General features: G+C 42.0%; 1 protein-coding gene and 2 non-coding genes across 7 annotated transcripts; all 3 read left to right on the plus strand.

The window, feature by feature from the left end:
- Window positions 1-4,831: 4,831 nt before the first annotated feature.
- Window positions 4,832-4,903, plus strand: trnah-gug (transfer RNA histidin (anticodon GUG)). Its single transcript has one exon. It is a non-coding gene; the product is annotated as a tRNA-His (tRNA).
- Window positions 4,904-6,022: 1,119 nt separating this feature from the next.
- trnah-gug (transfer RNA histidin (anticodon GUG)) lies at window positions 6,023-6,094 on the plus strand. The gene has a single exon. It is a non-coding gene; the product is annotated as a tRNA-His (tRNA).
- Window positions 6,095-6,764: 670 nt separating this feature from the next.
- Window positions 6,765-17,235, plus strand: clptm1l (CLPTM1 like). Of its 5 annotated transcripts, none has more exons than XM_061760011.1 (18): window positions 6,765-7,025; window positions 8,532-8,765; window positions 8,842-8,936; window positions 9,210-9,399; window positions 9,484-9,647; window positions 9,751-9,829; window positions 10,443-10,560; window positions 10,622-10,716; window positions 10,809-10,893; window positions 11,545-11,648; window positions 11,893-11,958; window positions 14,071-14,121; window positions 14,206-14,288; window positions 14,362-14,396; window positions 14,471-14,526; window positions 14,610-14,654; window positions 15,407-15,522; window positions 15,591-17,235. In XM_061760011.1, the coding sequence occupies exons 2-18, from the start codon at window positions 8,601-8,603 to the stop codon at window positions 15,673-15,675; spliced, it is 1,632 nt and encodes a 543-aa protein (XP_061615995.1). In that variant the 5' UTR covers window positions 6,765-7,025; window positions 8,532-8,600; the 3' UTR covers window positions 15,676-17,235. The 5 variants fall into 5 exon arrangements, with proteins under 5 accessions (XP_061615995.1, XP_061615997.1, XP_061615998.1 ...); XM_061760013.1 differs by having other exon boundaries at window positions 9,210-9,348; XM_061760012.1 differs by having other exon boundaries at window positions 6,766-6,925.
- The last annotated feature ends 86 nt before the right edge of the window (window positions 17,236-17,321 follow it).

Here is a 17,321-nt window from a genome sequence, read left to right on the forward strand (position 1 = left end):
ATATGTGCACTGCGACTGACTGGCAACCAGGGTGCAGTCTGTCTTTTGCCCAAAGTTGGCTGGGATAGGCTCCAACACCCCGTGACCCAAACCAGGATAAGCGGTGTTGAAAATGGATGGATGGATTCCGAGGAAGCTAAAGGGTTTACTTGCTGAGGGGTTGGGTAAAGTATGGCTCGTGGGCCACGTCTAGCCCATGTATTCCGGCCTAAAATATTTGTTGCGTCAATTTTGCTGATTTTTCCTTAGAACTCAGAATCTAAGAACTGTGAGGCAGATGTGCTAACCAGCTCCACCGTGCCACACATTAATTGGTTAGTTAATAATAATTACAATAATTGTCAATAGTAAAATAAAATTGAGAATAAATTGTGATTTTACTATTAAAATAAAAAATACAAAAAAATGGTTCACCATCATCATTAAATAAATGTTCAGTAGATTTATTGTAAATAATAAAATAAAAAGTAAATGAATTGTAAAACAATGTACATAACAATCATTATTTATGTTATGAATTAATTGGTTAGTTAATTATAATTACAATAATTATCAATGATAAATTAATTATTTTATTCTTAAAATAAATTACTGTATTTTCCATATTTTACATGCAAATTGTAGTTTTTTTAATTACCTCATCGACGAATGACCTGGCCAATCTGTCTCAAAACTTTTGTCCATAGCATACAGTGTCACGCTAGCTTCACAGACAGACAGACAGAATGACAGATACATATATACTTATGTACATTCATTACATACATATATTAAGCAAGAGCTCCAAAAGCCTCTAAGGTCCAATAGATGACTGTGCACAGGCAAGGTCAGGTCTCTGTACGTGTTACTTTAGAGGACGGCAGAAGACGACTAACTTCTCAACTCACTCAATCACGAGGCAACAGTAACAGGAGGCTGCAGAGAGAAGGACGGAGAGGGAGAGAGAAATTATGACGGCGACAAGGCGAGACGGATGGTGAGAGGTTAAAGATTCCAAAAGGCAGGCAGGAGAGTGGGGCGAGGAAGGGACAGACAGGAGGCATTAAAAAGAATAGTTTGGTCTCGCGAGGGCGGCGGCATTGTTTAATCATTGGGAAAGAAGACCGCGGGTAACGGGGCAAATGGAGACGGGTAAATGAGAAAAGAGTGACAGATACGACAGAGGGAAGTGCAGAATGAGAATGAAGGGAAAGCAAAGGAGGATGTATTGGGCTTTTGATTCCTTTTTCAATGCAGTACAGCAGTGAAGGTGGAAAGGAAAGAGACGTAAAAAGATTATAGACTATAATTCACATGTGAAAAAAAAAATTATTATTAACGGGAACTGTCTGACCTCTTCCCACTTTCCAAAAATGTAAAGACTCAAAGTCAGGAGTCATGGGCAAACTTTTAATTTTTTAAACCAACAGATGGACCAGGTCATTTAGAGAGGAGGTTAAAAAAAAGTTTTTATCCAAGGGTGAAAATGCTGTCTGTAAAATACCATTCATCCATTTTCCATACTGCTTCTCCTCACGAGGGTCACGGGCGTGCTGGAGCCCATCCCAGCTATCTTTGGGTAAGAGGCAGGGTACATCCTGAACCCAGAGAACATGCAAACGCCACACAGGCGAAGGCGGATTTGAACCCAGGTCCTCAGAACTGTGAGGCAGATGTGCTAACCAGTCATCACCGTGCAACATCAGGCCAAAGCTGTCTAATATAAAAGTATTACTCTGCCGCCATCGTGTGGAATTCTGGTGTCAAGGAACTATGTTGAAGTGAGCAGCAATATTACGAGTAATAATTTATACTGTTCTATGTTAAATTACAATAATATATTATCGTAATCACGTTACAGGATTGTAAGTTCAGTGTTAGGGACCAAGACCAGTACTTGAGGCCCCCCTAAATTGCCTTTAGCTGCTACAAGATGGCGGCAAAGCGCTACTTTTCTAAGAGACCGGGCTACGGGCTGGCTAAATCCCCTCATTTCAGGATAGGTCCTTGGCACCAAGTTGCCACAAGATACTGCCAAAGCACTACTTTTATCTCAGACAGAGCTTTGACCTGAGCACAAAAAAGTGAAAAGGTTAATTTTTCAGCAAATAACAGAGAATAGTTTCCATTAAAAAAATAAAAAATTCGAATAGGCAAGTTCACAAGTAGTGAATTGTGAATTTGCAGGGGACCGCTGTATATTATCAGAAGAGCATCATGCAATATATTCAATTTTAAATTATATTTCAGTCACCCAGTTGACAGTGCTTGTGTAGACCAGCACATATGACCTTATACAAGTAGTACCGTTATATTTCTTCCATGTATTAACTGTGTCAGTGTGATTAATATTCTGTAAAACCGCAATGAGCGCACCTCATCAAAGGGCCCGTTAAGACAGATGTTTTATGAGCATGACGTGTAAATGGTGACGGGCGGGCGAAATTCCGCCGTGATGACTTTCCGAGCTGAGAGGGCCCGACAGCCCAAGCGTTGTCACCTTTTTGCCTCAAAGTCGGAAAAAAGGAATGTGCCCGAGGATCTCCACCTGTCTGCCGTCTCGCAGGGGAGCGGAAACTCTGCAATTTGGTTCATGTATTTGACTCAGGTATCCCGAGGGGAGGCGGGAAGTACATCACTGGGACGGGGAGCGGCTGAGGCCTTTTTATCACTTCTGACAAGCAGACGGGCGACGGATGCGTCGGTTGGAGGTGGGGGGTTGTGCCCTTCTCCTATCTTTGAAATTCTGCCATTCTGCTTTGCACTTTTTACACTCTCGCACTGTTCTTGACATTCCCTCTTCTGCCCAAAGGCTCGGCAGCACACCAAAGAGTTTTTTGTTTTTTTTACTTTTACCTGCTTTTCTTACTTTTCACATTCTCTGGCCTGCTTGGAAATATTCTGGGTAAAGCATCAAAAATGATTTTCTATAGCTAGAAAAGGTCGCCAGGATGAAAAGCCTAAAACATAAACGAATAAGGACTGGATCACATGTTAATGTATTTTGGCAAACCCCAGATACGATGCAACTATACCCCCTAGTGGCTGTGGCCAGCATAGGGGTAACATCAGCACATTTGATTAGACGCCTCTGCTGACACAGAGGTGGAAAAAGTACTCACACTCTGTACTTTACTAGAACAGATACTTGTTTAAAAAAAACTGGTAAATGTAGAAGTACTGATCCACTCGTTTACCTAAGTAGAAGTAAAAAACAGACTGAAATGAACTTGAGTACAAAAGTAAAGCAGTATCCATAGCTTTGCTAACGTTGTGAAGTGACTGACAAAAAAAATGCTAAATTATCTAATGATAACGAATGAAAACATACAAACAACAAACTGAGCTGTATGTGTGTTTGTTTGTTTGTTTGATTTTCAGATTAGACAAACATGCTGAGAATCCAGCATATCCAAAATAATTGCTTGTTTTTGTCGCATTTAACAATACTTCCATTGCTCCTGTGATGCTAACTCAAAAAACTAAATAGAATTTATAACATACAAAACTCGAATTTAATTAATAACATTTAAGCAGTCTGGCTAGAGTGTTATTCTCTTGCGCTCTGATTGGCTGCTGATCACATCACGCATTCTAAGATTGTACACTTTTAGTTTTGTTCTAAACCCTACGATGGCCCCCAAGCATCCTGCATCTTCAAAGGCTTCTGGTAGCACCAGAAGATAAAACTCCCGGATATGCTTCGGGATAGACGGTGTTACGGTGGCGTTGTATTGAGAACGCAGGACAAGATCTATGTCGACGCTCAACATAAAAACCTGCTTTTGAACATGATACCCTGAGCATTAGTACCACCTAGAGGTATTCACACCACACAGCACTTTTCAATACTGTACAGTATTTTGTATGTATTTTATGCTTGGAAAATGTGTGGGTGTTCAAATATGAATTCCATCCATTTTCTGTGCCGCTTATCTTCACTAGGGTCGCGGGCTTGCTGGAGCCTCTCCCAGCAACTGCGGGCAGGAGGCAGGGTACACACTGAACTGGTTGCCAGCCAATCATAGGGCAGATATAAACAAACAACCATTCACACCTATGTGCAATTTAGAGCCTTCAATTAATCTACCCAGCATGTTTTGGGGATGTAGGAGGAACCCGGAGTACCCAAAGAAAACCCACGCAGGCAGGGGGAGAACATGCAAACTCCACAAAGCTGGGATTTGAACCCCAGTCCTCAGAACTGTGAGGCTGATGTGCTAATCAGTCATCAACCGCCTCAAATGTGATTTGTGTTTGAAAATGTGTTTTAATTAGTCCAAATGTGTTTAAAGAGTGTGACATGACAACTATTTTTTCCAAGAAGTTTTATTATAACGCCATGACACGGATTTGAACCAGGGTTGCTGCAGCCACAACGCAGAGTACTAACCACTATACGATCATGGCGTACAACCTTGCTCTGAAAAGTTCACCTGCTAGGATGTGAATGCTGAGCTAAATTTGCGTTACACAAACGTAACATTACAAGCACACATGGCATTTGAAGTGGTCATAAAGACTTGCTTAGTGATGCAAAATCAGCCCCAATGTTCTTTATTGCTGACCAGTCGCATAGCCACCAACTAAAAGGCAACAAGCTATATAATATTAAAAAACACCCAGATACAGTGCAATTCAAATATGCTCAGCGGTGGCTGTAAGAAGCATAGAGATAATGCATTTAGATGCTTTGGAAGTGCAGTATTCCCCCCATAGTCTTTTGTGCTAAGGTCAAAACCCTGTGTATAATAAAGGTATTGCTTTGGCGCCATCTTATAACATCTTGGTGTCATTAGAAGTTGGCACGGTAGCTGAATGATGGAGCCGTCTGCACCACACTAAGTCATCAGCCGTGATCGTATAGTGGTTAGTACTCTGCGTTGTGGCCGCAGCAACCCCGGTTCGAATCCGGGTCACGGCATTGTGACATTTTGTGTTGTTATAAGAACTAAAGAACGAAATGCCGTAGCATCATGTCTGCATCGTTGGAAAATTAATAAACATCCAGAGAAGATTTTGTTTGTGAAGTTAGCATCGCATAGCAAAGCAGAAGAACTGACTGAGCCACTGAGAACTAGAATGGGCTAACTGCATTTTGTGTATGGTTGTAATTTATGTTCTGTATTTGTGCTGGGACCCTCTCGAAGACGAGATGCTGCATCTCAAGGAGCTATCCTAAATAAATTGGAATAATTTATTCTGCCTGTGACAGGCTTATTTTTCAAAATAAGCATATTTTCACCCAAAATGTGTAAAGGTCAATAGACAAATCATGCTGTTGTCAGGTCAGTCAACTATAAAAGGCGCAGCTAAAAGTCAAGTTAACTGTTTTTACATGGCATGACGCCTGGCTAGTCGTATTTCAATGGTAATATCAACATACTGTAAATAAGCTCATTTTCCTCAAGACTGCTCCAAAATGAGTAAGCAAAGACATTGGACCCCAAATTTGCACAAATCATGCAGACAACAGTCAGAGTCACTGTGCTTGGTGCTTTGCGACACGTTAAAAGCGGTGTCTGAATATTGTATTTCAATATTGCAAGTGGTTGTATTGTGTTTCACACACGCGTCTCACAAGTCACAGAGTCATAAAGTCGGGGAAAACATTTTTGGTTTTTTGCAACCAAAATGTAGTTACCACATCAACTACTTCTGCTAATATGGTTTCTTCTTCTTTGTATTTTGCGGGAGACTGGAAGCTCTGTAGCACATTGCTAGATCAGTACTATGACAAAAATCTAGTTTGGGAAGATTTGGAATTTGTCGATGCTGTGGCGTTATGTACGCCACACAGTATAAAAGCAGCAAAAATCAAAGTATTTCCCTCGTCGTCTCGGGGCGCTGCCGTTGCCGCAAGCCTAACCATTTGTACTAACCGCAGTCCATGGTTTCCATTAATAAAATTCAACAAATAAAAAAAAAAGTTACTGTGAATACTGAATTGGTATTTTTGCAAAGCTTTTTTTGGATGCCAAATAGCAATGCAGGTTTGCGGATGACGTAATGTCCATGTTTAAAAACCATCGCCAGTTCATCAGCCGTGATCGTATAGTGGTTAGTACTCTGCGTTGTGGCCGCAGCAACCCCGGTTCGAATCCGGGTCACGGCATTTTTAAACTTGAGTCTTTCAAGCAAGATATAACTCGAAATGGTTCTACGCACGGATTGAAGTCAGTCTCAAAACACTAAAGTAAAATTTACAATATTTACAATATTCCCATACCGTATTACGAAGTACTGTACACTAACGACGTTATCTAAAGGGACATTTAGTGACGACAAGATAGCTGGGATAGACTCCAACACACCCGCTACTCTAGTGAGGATACTATATACTATATATATATATATATATATATATATATATATATATATATACATATATATATATATATATATATATATACACATGTATATATATTTATATATATATACATATGTATATATATATTATACATATGTATGTATATATATATATATATATTATATATATATTATCCTCACTGGAGTCGCGGGCGTGCTGGAGCCTATCCCAACTATCTTGTTGCGTACATACTTAAAAAGTACAAGTTACCTTTCGTGGCAATATAAGGCGGTAACGACAAACTTTAAGCACTTCTAGACTGCTGTTTGAACGTAAATTGCTAACATTTATTTTGCAGATCAAAACGCGTGATTTACAACATAGTTGCTCCATGCTGACGTTTGTTCGAGTTGTAATCTCGCTATTTCTCGCGTTAACCAACCCGACAAAATCCCATTAAAATCCCCAACCAGGAAGTGGATACCGGAAGTAGCGTAAACCCACATTACGACAACAGACGTGTTTTGTTTGCTCTCTTGGATGGAGCGGCGCCTGGAAAGGGGTCACGTCTGCCTAATATTTGGACGCGCAGCCGAGGCCCTTGCAGCGGATGTTTAAGGAGACCATGTCGTTGCGGTGAGTTAGACGGTTGGGGATCCGTAAAGTGGACGAAAGACGAGTCGCCAGCCTATGAGAGAGCCGCGAGTGTCGCGGACAGCTGACACTTTCTACACTGGTTAGTTTGAATTAAAACAATGTTTGCCTTTATCAACACACACGTGTGTGTGTGTGTGTGTGTGTGTGTGTGTGTGTGTGTGTGTGTGTGTGTGTGTGTGGACAACATGAGAACAAACAGTACACGTAACGAGAGTCGACTACCGAAGTTTTGACACATTTCAAATCGTTTTGCTTACTCATGTTGTAAACGCGCATCTGATAGTTTTGTTGCGATTGCATACTGTGCTATGGTTTCGTACTTTGTTTTAGTTCCAAGCAGTGGTAGGAGGTAACGAAGTAGAAATAATTCATTACTGTACTTAAGTAGCTTTTTCAGGTATCTGTAACGAGTATTTATTTTTCTGACGACTTTTTACCCTCCCCGCTATATTTTGAAAATATATCAGTACGTTCTACTCACTTTGTCAAAATAGGCTTGTTTATCAACCTCTGCAGATGACAATACTAAAGGTAAGCTCTTGATTGACGGAGATCTTGGTGACTTAAACTTTAAAAAAAAAAAAAACAATCATAGCCGCAACATGGAGGAAGGTGAACCAGGGAACCCTAACGACGAAGACAACCGATTCTGAGAAGCAAGACATTCCTCAGGGTTTATGCCACAGACTTGCGGTTTTAAAGACTAATCCAGCTGTCGTTCTTCCGGTCAATCTATCTCCCATGTAAAATGACTCCATATTATTCACAAGCTCACACAAGACAGATGGAAAATTTTGCGAAATTACTTCAGTCATATCATTTCGTCTAATTCATCAACGGGAACACACGAGTTCGATATGGACTGATAGTTTGTAGCCAATATAGCAATTATTGAGAGTTCACGAGACCCCACTCATCCTTAGTTCCAGACTACAACACAACCATTGACATTTTACTAATATCTTTAAGCAAAGCAAACTACATCAGCACATATTCTCATTCGTTTTTCCCCCTCCTTTCATGGTGACTTCAAGTAGCGAGCCGTATGTATCTTTTCAGGGTTGGCCGCTTGATTAGGGATAGCGAGGAGGACGGCAGCCTGGCTTGGCATCTCCCTGTTTTTTGCACACAAAACACAGCTCCTATCCTATATTGAAAAGAGGGTTTTGTGTTTTGATCATTCAGAAGCTGCAACATTTTATTGCTGAATAGACAAAGTAATTTTTTTTGTTGGCATAATGTTTACATGAGTGGAAAGGTTCTCAGTACTAGAAAGAAGCCTGACACAAGGGCACACATGAATGCTCGCTCTGCAGTAGCGCTTTTTGATCGCAAGAAATTTTTAATTTTCCTTCTGGAGCATGCCGTTGCGTTGACTAGCAGATAGTATTTCCAAAAGTCTTAACAGAACGTTGTAGAGCAGAGAAACCTTTTTGGGTTTTTTTTTTGGGATGAGAGTTAATGCTTGGTTTAATTCTGCACTGATGTGTCTGGAAAATGATCCAAATCAATGCTTTATTTAAGCTATTGAAACTAACAATGACAAAACCAGATGAGCAGGTTTGCAATGTCCTTGTTGTTGTAGCTGCGGTTAGTTGGCATCCAGTTTGATATGGCCCAGCTGTGCAACTAGCCCAGGACACACCAAACCGCCATGTTCCTGAAGTCGTCATTCACCACCCTGGTGGTGGGCGTGTTCGTGGTGTATGTGGTGCACACCTGCTGGGTGATGTACGGCATTGTGTATACCAAACCCTGTGAGCGGCCCGGCAGCACCGACTGCATCCTACCCTTCCTGGCAGGCGCCCCTGAGCTCCAGGTCAGGAATGCATTATCTTAACTGTGACTGAAAGACTTTTATGTTTTTGTGATTGTCATTTGTGTGCTTCTTCTAGATGAGTGTCTACACGGCACTGCGGCCCAATGCAGATAGGGGACACACCCTCATCCACAAGGAGGAGAATTTTAACATTAAAGAAAAGTTTGAGAGGTTTGTAGGTCCTGATTGTCTCCTTTTACCTGTGATGGGAAAAAAATGACGCGGTGTTACACCGATGACAGGCAGTTGTAAAAGGACCTTTCTCGAGCCGGTCTCCATCATCGTGTAACAGTAGATTCAATGTTTAGCCATGTTTTTCTATCACAGAGAGCCCGGCAAAGCAGAGTTTTGCAACATGTGTGCACTTTTGCACAGCAGATTGACTGCTTACTAAAACAAATTCTTTGACTTGATGGCGTAACTGATTGTTCGTCTCTTCTACAGGACTGTCAACGTCTCGTTACCCAAGAAGACTCGTAACAACGGGACGCTGTACGCACTGGTGTTCATCCACCAGGCCGGCGTCAACCCATGGCAAGACCCGCACCAGGTGCACCTGGCGGCCCAGCTCACTGCCTACATGGTGCCCAAGCCACCCGAAATTTCCCTCATTTCCCGAGAGGACCAAACACAGGTGTTGTGTCCTCATGCACGGATGATGAAGGTTAACGTTGACAGACCAATTGGTAGGTTGGCCTACATGTTTGCAATCCCGCAGGGCATCACAGAAGAAGTCCACCAGACCAAACAACATAAAGGAGGAGGATTGTCAGACCAGCCCGCCTCGCACTGGCGCTCCCGCCTGACGCTCAATATCGTGGACGATTATTTTGTTTTCGACAAGGAACACCTTCCGAGTGACGTCCGCCGCTACCTCCGAGCGTAAGGCCATGCAGACTTAAATATAGCCAACTATATATATATATATATATATATATATATATATATATGAGAGAGAATGATAAGATGACGAGATTGTTTTCAGGTTTCAAATTGGCCAGAAGACGATGTACCTACCTCTGCTCTTTGTTGACGAACTCAGCAACCGCATCAAGGATCTCCTGGTAATTCCACACCATTTGTTTTCCTGTTAATTCAAAAGATATTGTATTTTCACAAAAGGGACATTCACTCACCTGCAACAACAACAAAAGCAGCAAAGAATGGGCCCTCGCACCGCATTTTTCATGGGGAACTTTATAGTCATTGATGCCAAGCTCTGCCCACATTAGGTGGCGTAGACAAAAAAGCTTGGTAATTTAGTGTCACCCCTCTGTCTACCTACTTCCAATTGGGGCTCTATCAGGCGATATATTCTAGTTCGTCAGAAAAAACATCTTCAGAATTTACCCAAAATGGCTGCTTCAAACTGAGATGGGTGACTTCCCATTCTATATTGGACATGGGTCCTTGAGACGTTTTTGTGCATTCTCTTATGACAGACTAACTTTTCCTACTGAGTGAGTTTTGGAAGTTTGTTTCGGAGACCCCCATAATACATACATTTTCATTGGATACCTGCGCTGGCAAAAAAACAATTGGCTATAATGGGACAGTTGGGGTTTATACTCCCGCTTTACCATGGATGAAAACTTTTAGTTTTTTTAAAGATACAATATATATATATATCTATCTATCTCTCTCTATATATCTCTTTCTCTCATGTTGTGTTTATAGGAGATAAACAGTACCACCCTGGAGCTCCCTCTTACCATTTCCTATGAAGCCATCTCCTTGGGTAGACTCAGGTTCTGGATCCACATGCAGGACGCCGTCTACTCCCTGCAACAGTTTGGTACGACCCTCAAACATTCGGTCTCATGCTGCCATTTCACACCGCCGTTTGCCCCTCGCAGGATTCACGGAGAAGGATGCTGACGAGATTAAAGGGATCTTCACTGACACCAACCTGTACTTCCTGGCTTTGACCTTCTTCGTGGCCGCCTTCCATGTGAGTCTCAATCTCAAGACGCCTGTGCTTGTTTTGGATTAGGTGAATTCATATTAAATGGAAAATATTTTAAAAGCTGTCCCCTTTCTCAGCTGCTTTTTGACTTCCTGGCCTTCAAGAATGACATCAGCTTCTGGAAAGAGAAGAAAAGCATGGTGGGGATGTCAAGCAAAGCGGGTAGGACAACGTAATTTTTAATTGTGCATTTAAAACATTCAAATTAAATTCTTCACCCGTGCTAAAATGCATTCACAAGCTGTCATGTGCATGCCACAGCAATATTTTAACCCCCTAACCATGGGGCCATGATGCTATAAAAAACATTTTTTAAACTAATGCGATTGTATGTTATATAGAAACAAAATTTCTGTAAAAGTTCTTTACTACATATGTATTTTTTTTTTTTTTTTTTTTTATAAACAATCTGCTGTGCGCTGCTTTACCCTGTACTGCTTTAGCACTTAAAATTCCGCTCTTGGGGTCAGGAAAGGATTATCTTATCTTGGTCAATCAGAAGTTGGAGAAACTAATTTATGGAAAAGGCAAAATGGTAAAAGAGGAATATTACGTGTGCACTCATAATGAAGGGGGACTTACTCTACTCGATTACTGTAGATTTAAAAACTAAAACAATTATTTGTAATTATACTATGATACTCATATGGGAACAACTGTCTATGAACTGACAATTACACTGTTGTTCCTAATGGGAAGAGGAAAGTCATTATTTGTCGTAAGGAAAACATTGATTGTGATTCTGTGGCTATTTCACTTAAATGTACATTGTTTTTTAATTGAAAAAAGTAATGTCATTTGATGTCCTGACAGTGCTGTGGCGATGCTTCAGCACCATCGTGATCTTCCTCTACTTGTTCGATGAGCAAACCAGCCTGCTGGTCCTCATCCCCGCTGGCATCGGCGCAGTCATTGAGGTGAGCGGACGCATTTTGATGTGCAGTTGTAATATTGAAAAACCAAGAGTAATTGTATATATAAATAGTTTAAACTGTAAATACACCTCAAACTATGATCCCACTACTCTTAAAATGGTCTGCAGATGATTTTATTTTGAAAAAAAATGCACTCCAACTGGCCCTGTACATGTGGCGCAGACTTTCCCAACTTCCACTAAGGAGCGTTTCTGTGTGGCTATTATGTGGACGATGTTTGTTATAGGTGTGGAAAGTGAAGAAGGCCTTTAAGATTCAGGTGCTTTGGAAAGGAGGAAAACCAACATTTGTGGTAGGTTCACCGGCACAAACATGACGTTTACTACCGCGATTCCCAAGTATCCATTTCTTTTACACACAAAAAAATTTGATATACTACAAATAGCACATCTTTATCAATTCCTGCAACATATTGTGATAGGCACAACACAATTAAATGCTCTTCCACTAGGTGGCAGAAGGCACAACCATGGTATCCACCTGTTGCCATTCATATAAAGAGAATACCATCCATCCATCCATTTTCTACCGCTTATCCGAGGTCGGGCCCCGGGGGCAGTAGCTTTAGCAGGGACGCCCAGATTTCCCTCTCCCCAGCCACTTCATCCAGCTCTTCCGGGGGATCCAGAGGCGTTCCCAGGCCAGCCGAAGGATGTAGTCTCTCCAACGTGTCCTTGGTCGTCCCCGGGGTCTCCTCCCGGTGGGACGTGCCCGGAACACCTCACCGGGGAGGCATCCGGGAGGCATCTGAATCAGCTTTTTAACCACCTCGGTGACCTCAACCCCAGAGATAGGGGAGCCCACTTCAGAGAACACAGACTCCGCTTCCTCATGGGAAGGCATGTCGGTGGAATTGAGGAGGTCTTCGAAATCTTCGCCCCACCGGCTCACAACGTCCCGAGTCGAGGTCAGCAGCGCTCCATCCCCATTATACACACTGTTGATGGTGCACTGCTTCCCCCTCCTGAGACGCCGGATGGTGGACCAGAATTTCCTCGAAGCCGTCCGGAAGTCTTTCTCCATGCCCTCACCGAACTCTTCCCATACTCGAGTTTTTGCTTCAGCGACCACCAAAGCTGCATTCCGCTTGGCCAGCCGGTACCCGTCAGCTGCCTCAGGAGTCCCACAGGCCAAAAAGGCCCAATAGGACTCCTCCTTCAGCTTGACGCCATCCCTCACAGTTGGTGTCAACCAACGAGTTCGGGGATTGCCGCCACGACAGGCACCGACCACCTTACGGCCACAGCTCCGGTCGGCCGCCTCAGCAATGGAGGCGCGGAACATGGTCCACTCGGACTCTATGTCCCCCGCCTCCCCTGGAACATGAGCAAAGTTCTGTCAGAGCTGGGAGTTGAAACTCCTGACAGGGGATTCTGCCAGACGTTCCCAGCAGACCCTCACAATACGTTTGGGCCTGCCACGTCGGTCCGGCATCTTCCCCCACCATCGGAGCCAACTCACCACAAGGTGGTGATCAGTTGGCAGCTGCGCCCCTCTCTTCACCCGAGTGTCCAAGACATGCAGCCGCAAGTCCAATGACACGACCACAAAGTCGATCATTGGTCCTGGTGCCAAGTGCATATGTGGACACCCTTATGCTGAACATGGTGTTCGTTATGGACAATCCGTGATGAGCACAGAAGTCCAATAACAGAACACTGATCGGGGGGCCGCTGAGCAATAAGTATACCCACACCTGCTCGGCGCCTCTCACCATGGGCAACTCCAGAGTGGAAGAGAGTCCAACCCCTCTCGAGAGGACTGGTACCAGAGGCCAAGCTGTGTGTGGAGGAGAGTCTTTTAGCCTTGCTTTGTCTGGTCCGTCACCTAGGACCTGTTTGCCATGAGTGACCCTACCAGGGGCTTGAAGCCCCAGACAACTTAGCTCCTAGGATCATTGGGACACACAAACCCCTCCACCACGATAAGCTGACGGCTTCCAGGAGGGGACAAAGAGAATACATCGTCATTATTTTAGTATACAGTACTGTACATACTGTTTGACATTTGTTTGGTTGTGTGCCATGAGACTTATTTGATAGCCCTACTATCCAATTTAAGGTCTATGTACTAGTATGCCCTTTGTCCTCACCAATAAGACAATATCTGTACTTGTAGGACCACAAGGGTACACTATTAGAACTGTCCTTCTAGTACTGTTTTTTTCCCCACTACTGTATGACATGTATACACACGACTAGGATAACTTTGTCACATTGGTAGGACAATGAGGCGAAACTGTGCACTAGTTGACATCTGTGTGCTAAAAGTACTACTTGTAAAGCTCTGTACTACTACTGCACTGAATTGACTTACTCGTAAAGACAGAGTGTATAAGTCCATAGACTTTAAGATGAAAATCAATTATATCGACTAAATACTAAAATGTTGTTTTTCTTTGCAGTTTGGCAAGTTAGACGAGTCTGAGAGAAGAACAGGAGAGTACGACACTCAGGTAACAACCACTAAAAAACAAACTTTGATTTCCTTATTTTGAAGTAGTGTACCTATTGTGATCATTCCTCGTGTCCCCTGTAAGGCCATGAAGTACCTCTCGTACCTTCTCTACCCGCTGTGCTTGGGAGGAGCCCTGTACGCGCTGATATTCCTGCGATACAAAAGGTGGGTAGGTTGTACGTTCACAAGCATTCGCTCAGCATTCACTAATGGTATGTCTTATTTGTGTCTGTTGTAGTTGGTACTCGTGGCTCATCAACAGTATGGTGAATGGTAGGTTTGGACCAGTATCTGCTTTGCTCACTAAACTTCACTATTTAATCATATTTTTTTCAATTATATTTTAGGTGTCTATGCATTCGGCTTCCTCTTCATGCTTCCTCAACTATTTGTCAACTATAAAGTGAGCTCACCAATATTCAGCAATGAACTGTAGGACATGAATATGTCTTTAAAAAAATGCTAATTTCGTTCTTCATCCAATAGTTGAAGTCAGTGGCCCACCTGCCCTGGAAGGCTTTTATGTACAAGGTGAGAACACGGGCACAGTTGCCATTAACGTGTACCAACTCATTACTAACGTTTCCACATTGATATTTTTAAAAATATATTTTTTTTTACTTTTTGTCTAAATAATGTAAATTGGTGGTACTTTGAGAATAATTGTAGGAGTCATAGAATTAAAGGGTGTAATTACGAGAATAAAAAAAAAAGTTGGACTTTTGAGGGGGAAAAGGTAATGTTTTAAAAACAATTAAAAAGGTGTATTATTATGAGTAATGTGATGGAGAATAGTGTTTTGAAAAATTTTGCAAGTGGATGAAAATGACATTGGAATTTTACAAGAATAAAGTTGTAACTTTGAGTAGTCTTATGAAAATAGTTTTAAGAGTACAAATTCATAATTGTATGTGTAGCATGGTAAAAATAGTCTGAATTTTAAAAAAATTGTCTGAATTTGACAAGCTCAATTTTATGAAAATAGTCATTTTATAAAAATGTATTTTACAAAAATAAATGCAGCAAGAATATGAATTACGAGAAATTGAGTTGTTGGTTCTTTTACAATAAAGTCAAAATGGTGTTACACGAATGAAGTCATAACAGGGGAAATGTCACAGTTACGAGTCGACTTGTTTTTAACAAATTTGATTACTCAGTTGGATTTACGTTCACGTGGGTATTTTGACAGTTGATCTTTATTATCATAACTTTACAACATGTTTCTATAGGGTTCTTGGTATTTCTAGTTTTTCTTATATAAAAAACTATAACGTTGTTAGGCATTCAATACCTTCATCGATGACGTGTTTGCCTTCATCATCACCATGCCGACGTCCCACCGACTGGCCTGTTTCCGAGATGATGTGGTCTTTCTCATTTACCTCTACCAGCGATGGTAGGCACACATTAACACACACACACATACTAGCAGAAACCATAGCTAAACCTCTTTCCTTTCCTCAGGCTCTTCCCGGTGGACAAGACAAGAGTCAACGAATATGGAATTTCGTACGACGACAAACCCAAAGGGAAAGTGCACAAGGAATAAAAAAGACGAGGCAGACAATTGAAGGAACATAAAAATCCTGACTTAATTGTAAAAAATGTTGTAACTGGATTTTTTCTCCAAAAATTGGTTATTTGTGATGATTTTAGAAAACACCATTTTGTAATTTTGTTTTTGCCTCTCAATTCTATTGCATCACATCAACAGTTTCCATACAAATTTTTTTTTTCCCCCCCTCTTCAGATCAGGCTGTCACTTAAAAGTCAGAGGACAAAGATGTTAAAAATGTTCTTGATCACTCTAGAACCCCTTTACAAACCACATCTGCCATTTCAAAGTGATTATATAGCAGATATACAGCAGTTATATCGATAAATATGATGCAGAATGCGCCTTCTGCTTTTTTGCATCTAGCGCTTGCCATTCTTCGGCTCTATCCGGCGCTGTGACGTAACACTAGCCAAACAGCCTGTTCATTCGCCGTTGTGTGCTATTGTTCCCGTCTGTGTATATTTGTTGTCGTATGATTTACCGATTTCACAATGGTTTATTGTGGCATTTGGTTGTACAAAGGGTTTAGGCAGTGTTGAGTTTTTTTTGGCTTTCCAAGTGAAAAAGGAATATGTGACCAGTGGATATGGAAAGTCAATCGACAGGGGAAGAAACGTGATCAGCTATGGGTGCCTAGCAAGGATTCCAAACTGCCGATCACTTCGAAACAGCGTGTTTTGAGAAAGACTTAGCAGAAAGCATTGGATACACAGGTGTAGTGTGCCAGCTATTTTTCCTACGGCCATTGGGACCTCAACAGAACTAAATCTCGCAGCCGCCACGGTGCAGTGCTACGACTCTATTATGGTTATGCACTGGGGTGAGGGACCCCCACGCAGTACTTTTCAGTACTGTCTGTACTTTTGCCTATATGACAAGCCAACAGACACGGCGAAGACTTTCTGTCCGGCATGTAATAAAGCTACTCGAGCGAGGGGCACACAATATATAGGAATACTGCATACTATGTAAAAGCTGTGCCGTGTCACTGAACCATATATAAATATATTATACGTATAGTTGTGCTAAAAAATATTGTCACCCCTGGGGTGCCATTATTTCAAGCCATGGGTGTATAAAAAGACATGCTTTTGACATACCGTCACATCGAGACAGTGGCCGCTCTCTTTTTCTGTTGTACAGCTGCTACTTGGCTGCTCGTCGTCAGTCACTGTCAGGTTCCGACCTCCTGATCGGCTCAAACGTACGGTTTGACGATGCCAAGTGCAATTGGGTGCTCCTGTACATCGAAATCCTCCTCCTGCTCACATCGTTGCTCGCCATTGCGTATAGAGTGTAGCGCGCTGTGTTTGGCAATTGCAACGTCACAAGTGTTTGTTTAACAAACGGAAACTGCACCGGTGCCAAATTTTTAGAATGTTTTTTGAGCTGACTTGCTCCAGCAGAGTCACTCTGTCAGGTGTTTTTAAACAGACACTGAAGTGGACAAACTAGTACTACACATTTGTCACACATTAGATTCCCTTCTGTTCTTCTAATGTGACACTTTTTTTTTTTTAAATATATACATTCTCTCAAACTGCAGGGTTTCTCTTCTGGTATAATTTCAGAATATTTTTTTTTGGGGGGGGGGGGGTTATAATTGTTTTTTCTGATGATGTGTTTGAGATGTAATA

Source organism: Phyllopteryx taeniolatus, chromosome 21 (genome assembly GCF_024500385.1).
Source record: "Phyllopteryx taeniolatus isolate TA_2022b chromosome 21, UOR_Ptae_1.2, whole genome shotgun sequence".
Classification (NCBI taxonomy): Eukaryota; Metazoa; Chordata; class Actinopteri; order Syngnathiformes; family Syngnathidae; genus Phyllopteryx; species Phyllopteryx taeniolatus.

Bases quoted from the DNA above. Each gene is read 5' to 3' on its own strand.
- clptm1l (XM_061760011.1), top strand. From the start codon at position 8,601: ATGTTCCTGAAGTCGTCATTCACCACCCTGGTGGTGGGCGTGTTCGTG. The intron at 14,122-14,205 runs GTAACAACCACT...GTCCCCTGTAAG, and splicing joins CAGGAGAGTACGACACTCAG to GCCATGAAGTACCTCTCGTA. The intron at 14,397-14,470 runs GTAGGTTTGGAC...ATTATATTTTAG, and splicing joins CATCAACAGTATGGTGAATG to GTGTCTATGCATTCGGCTTC.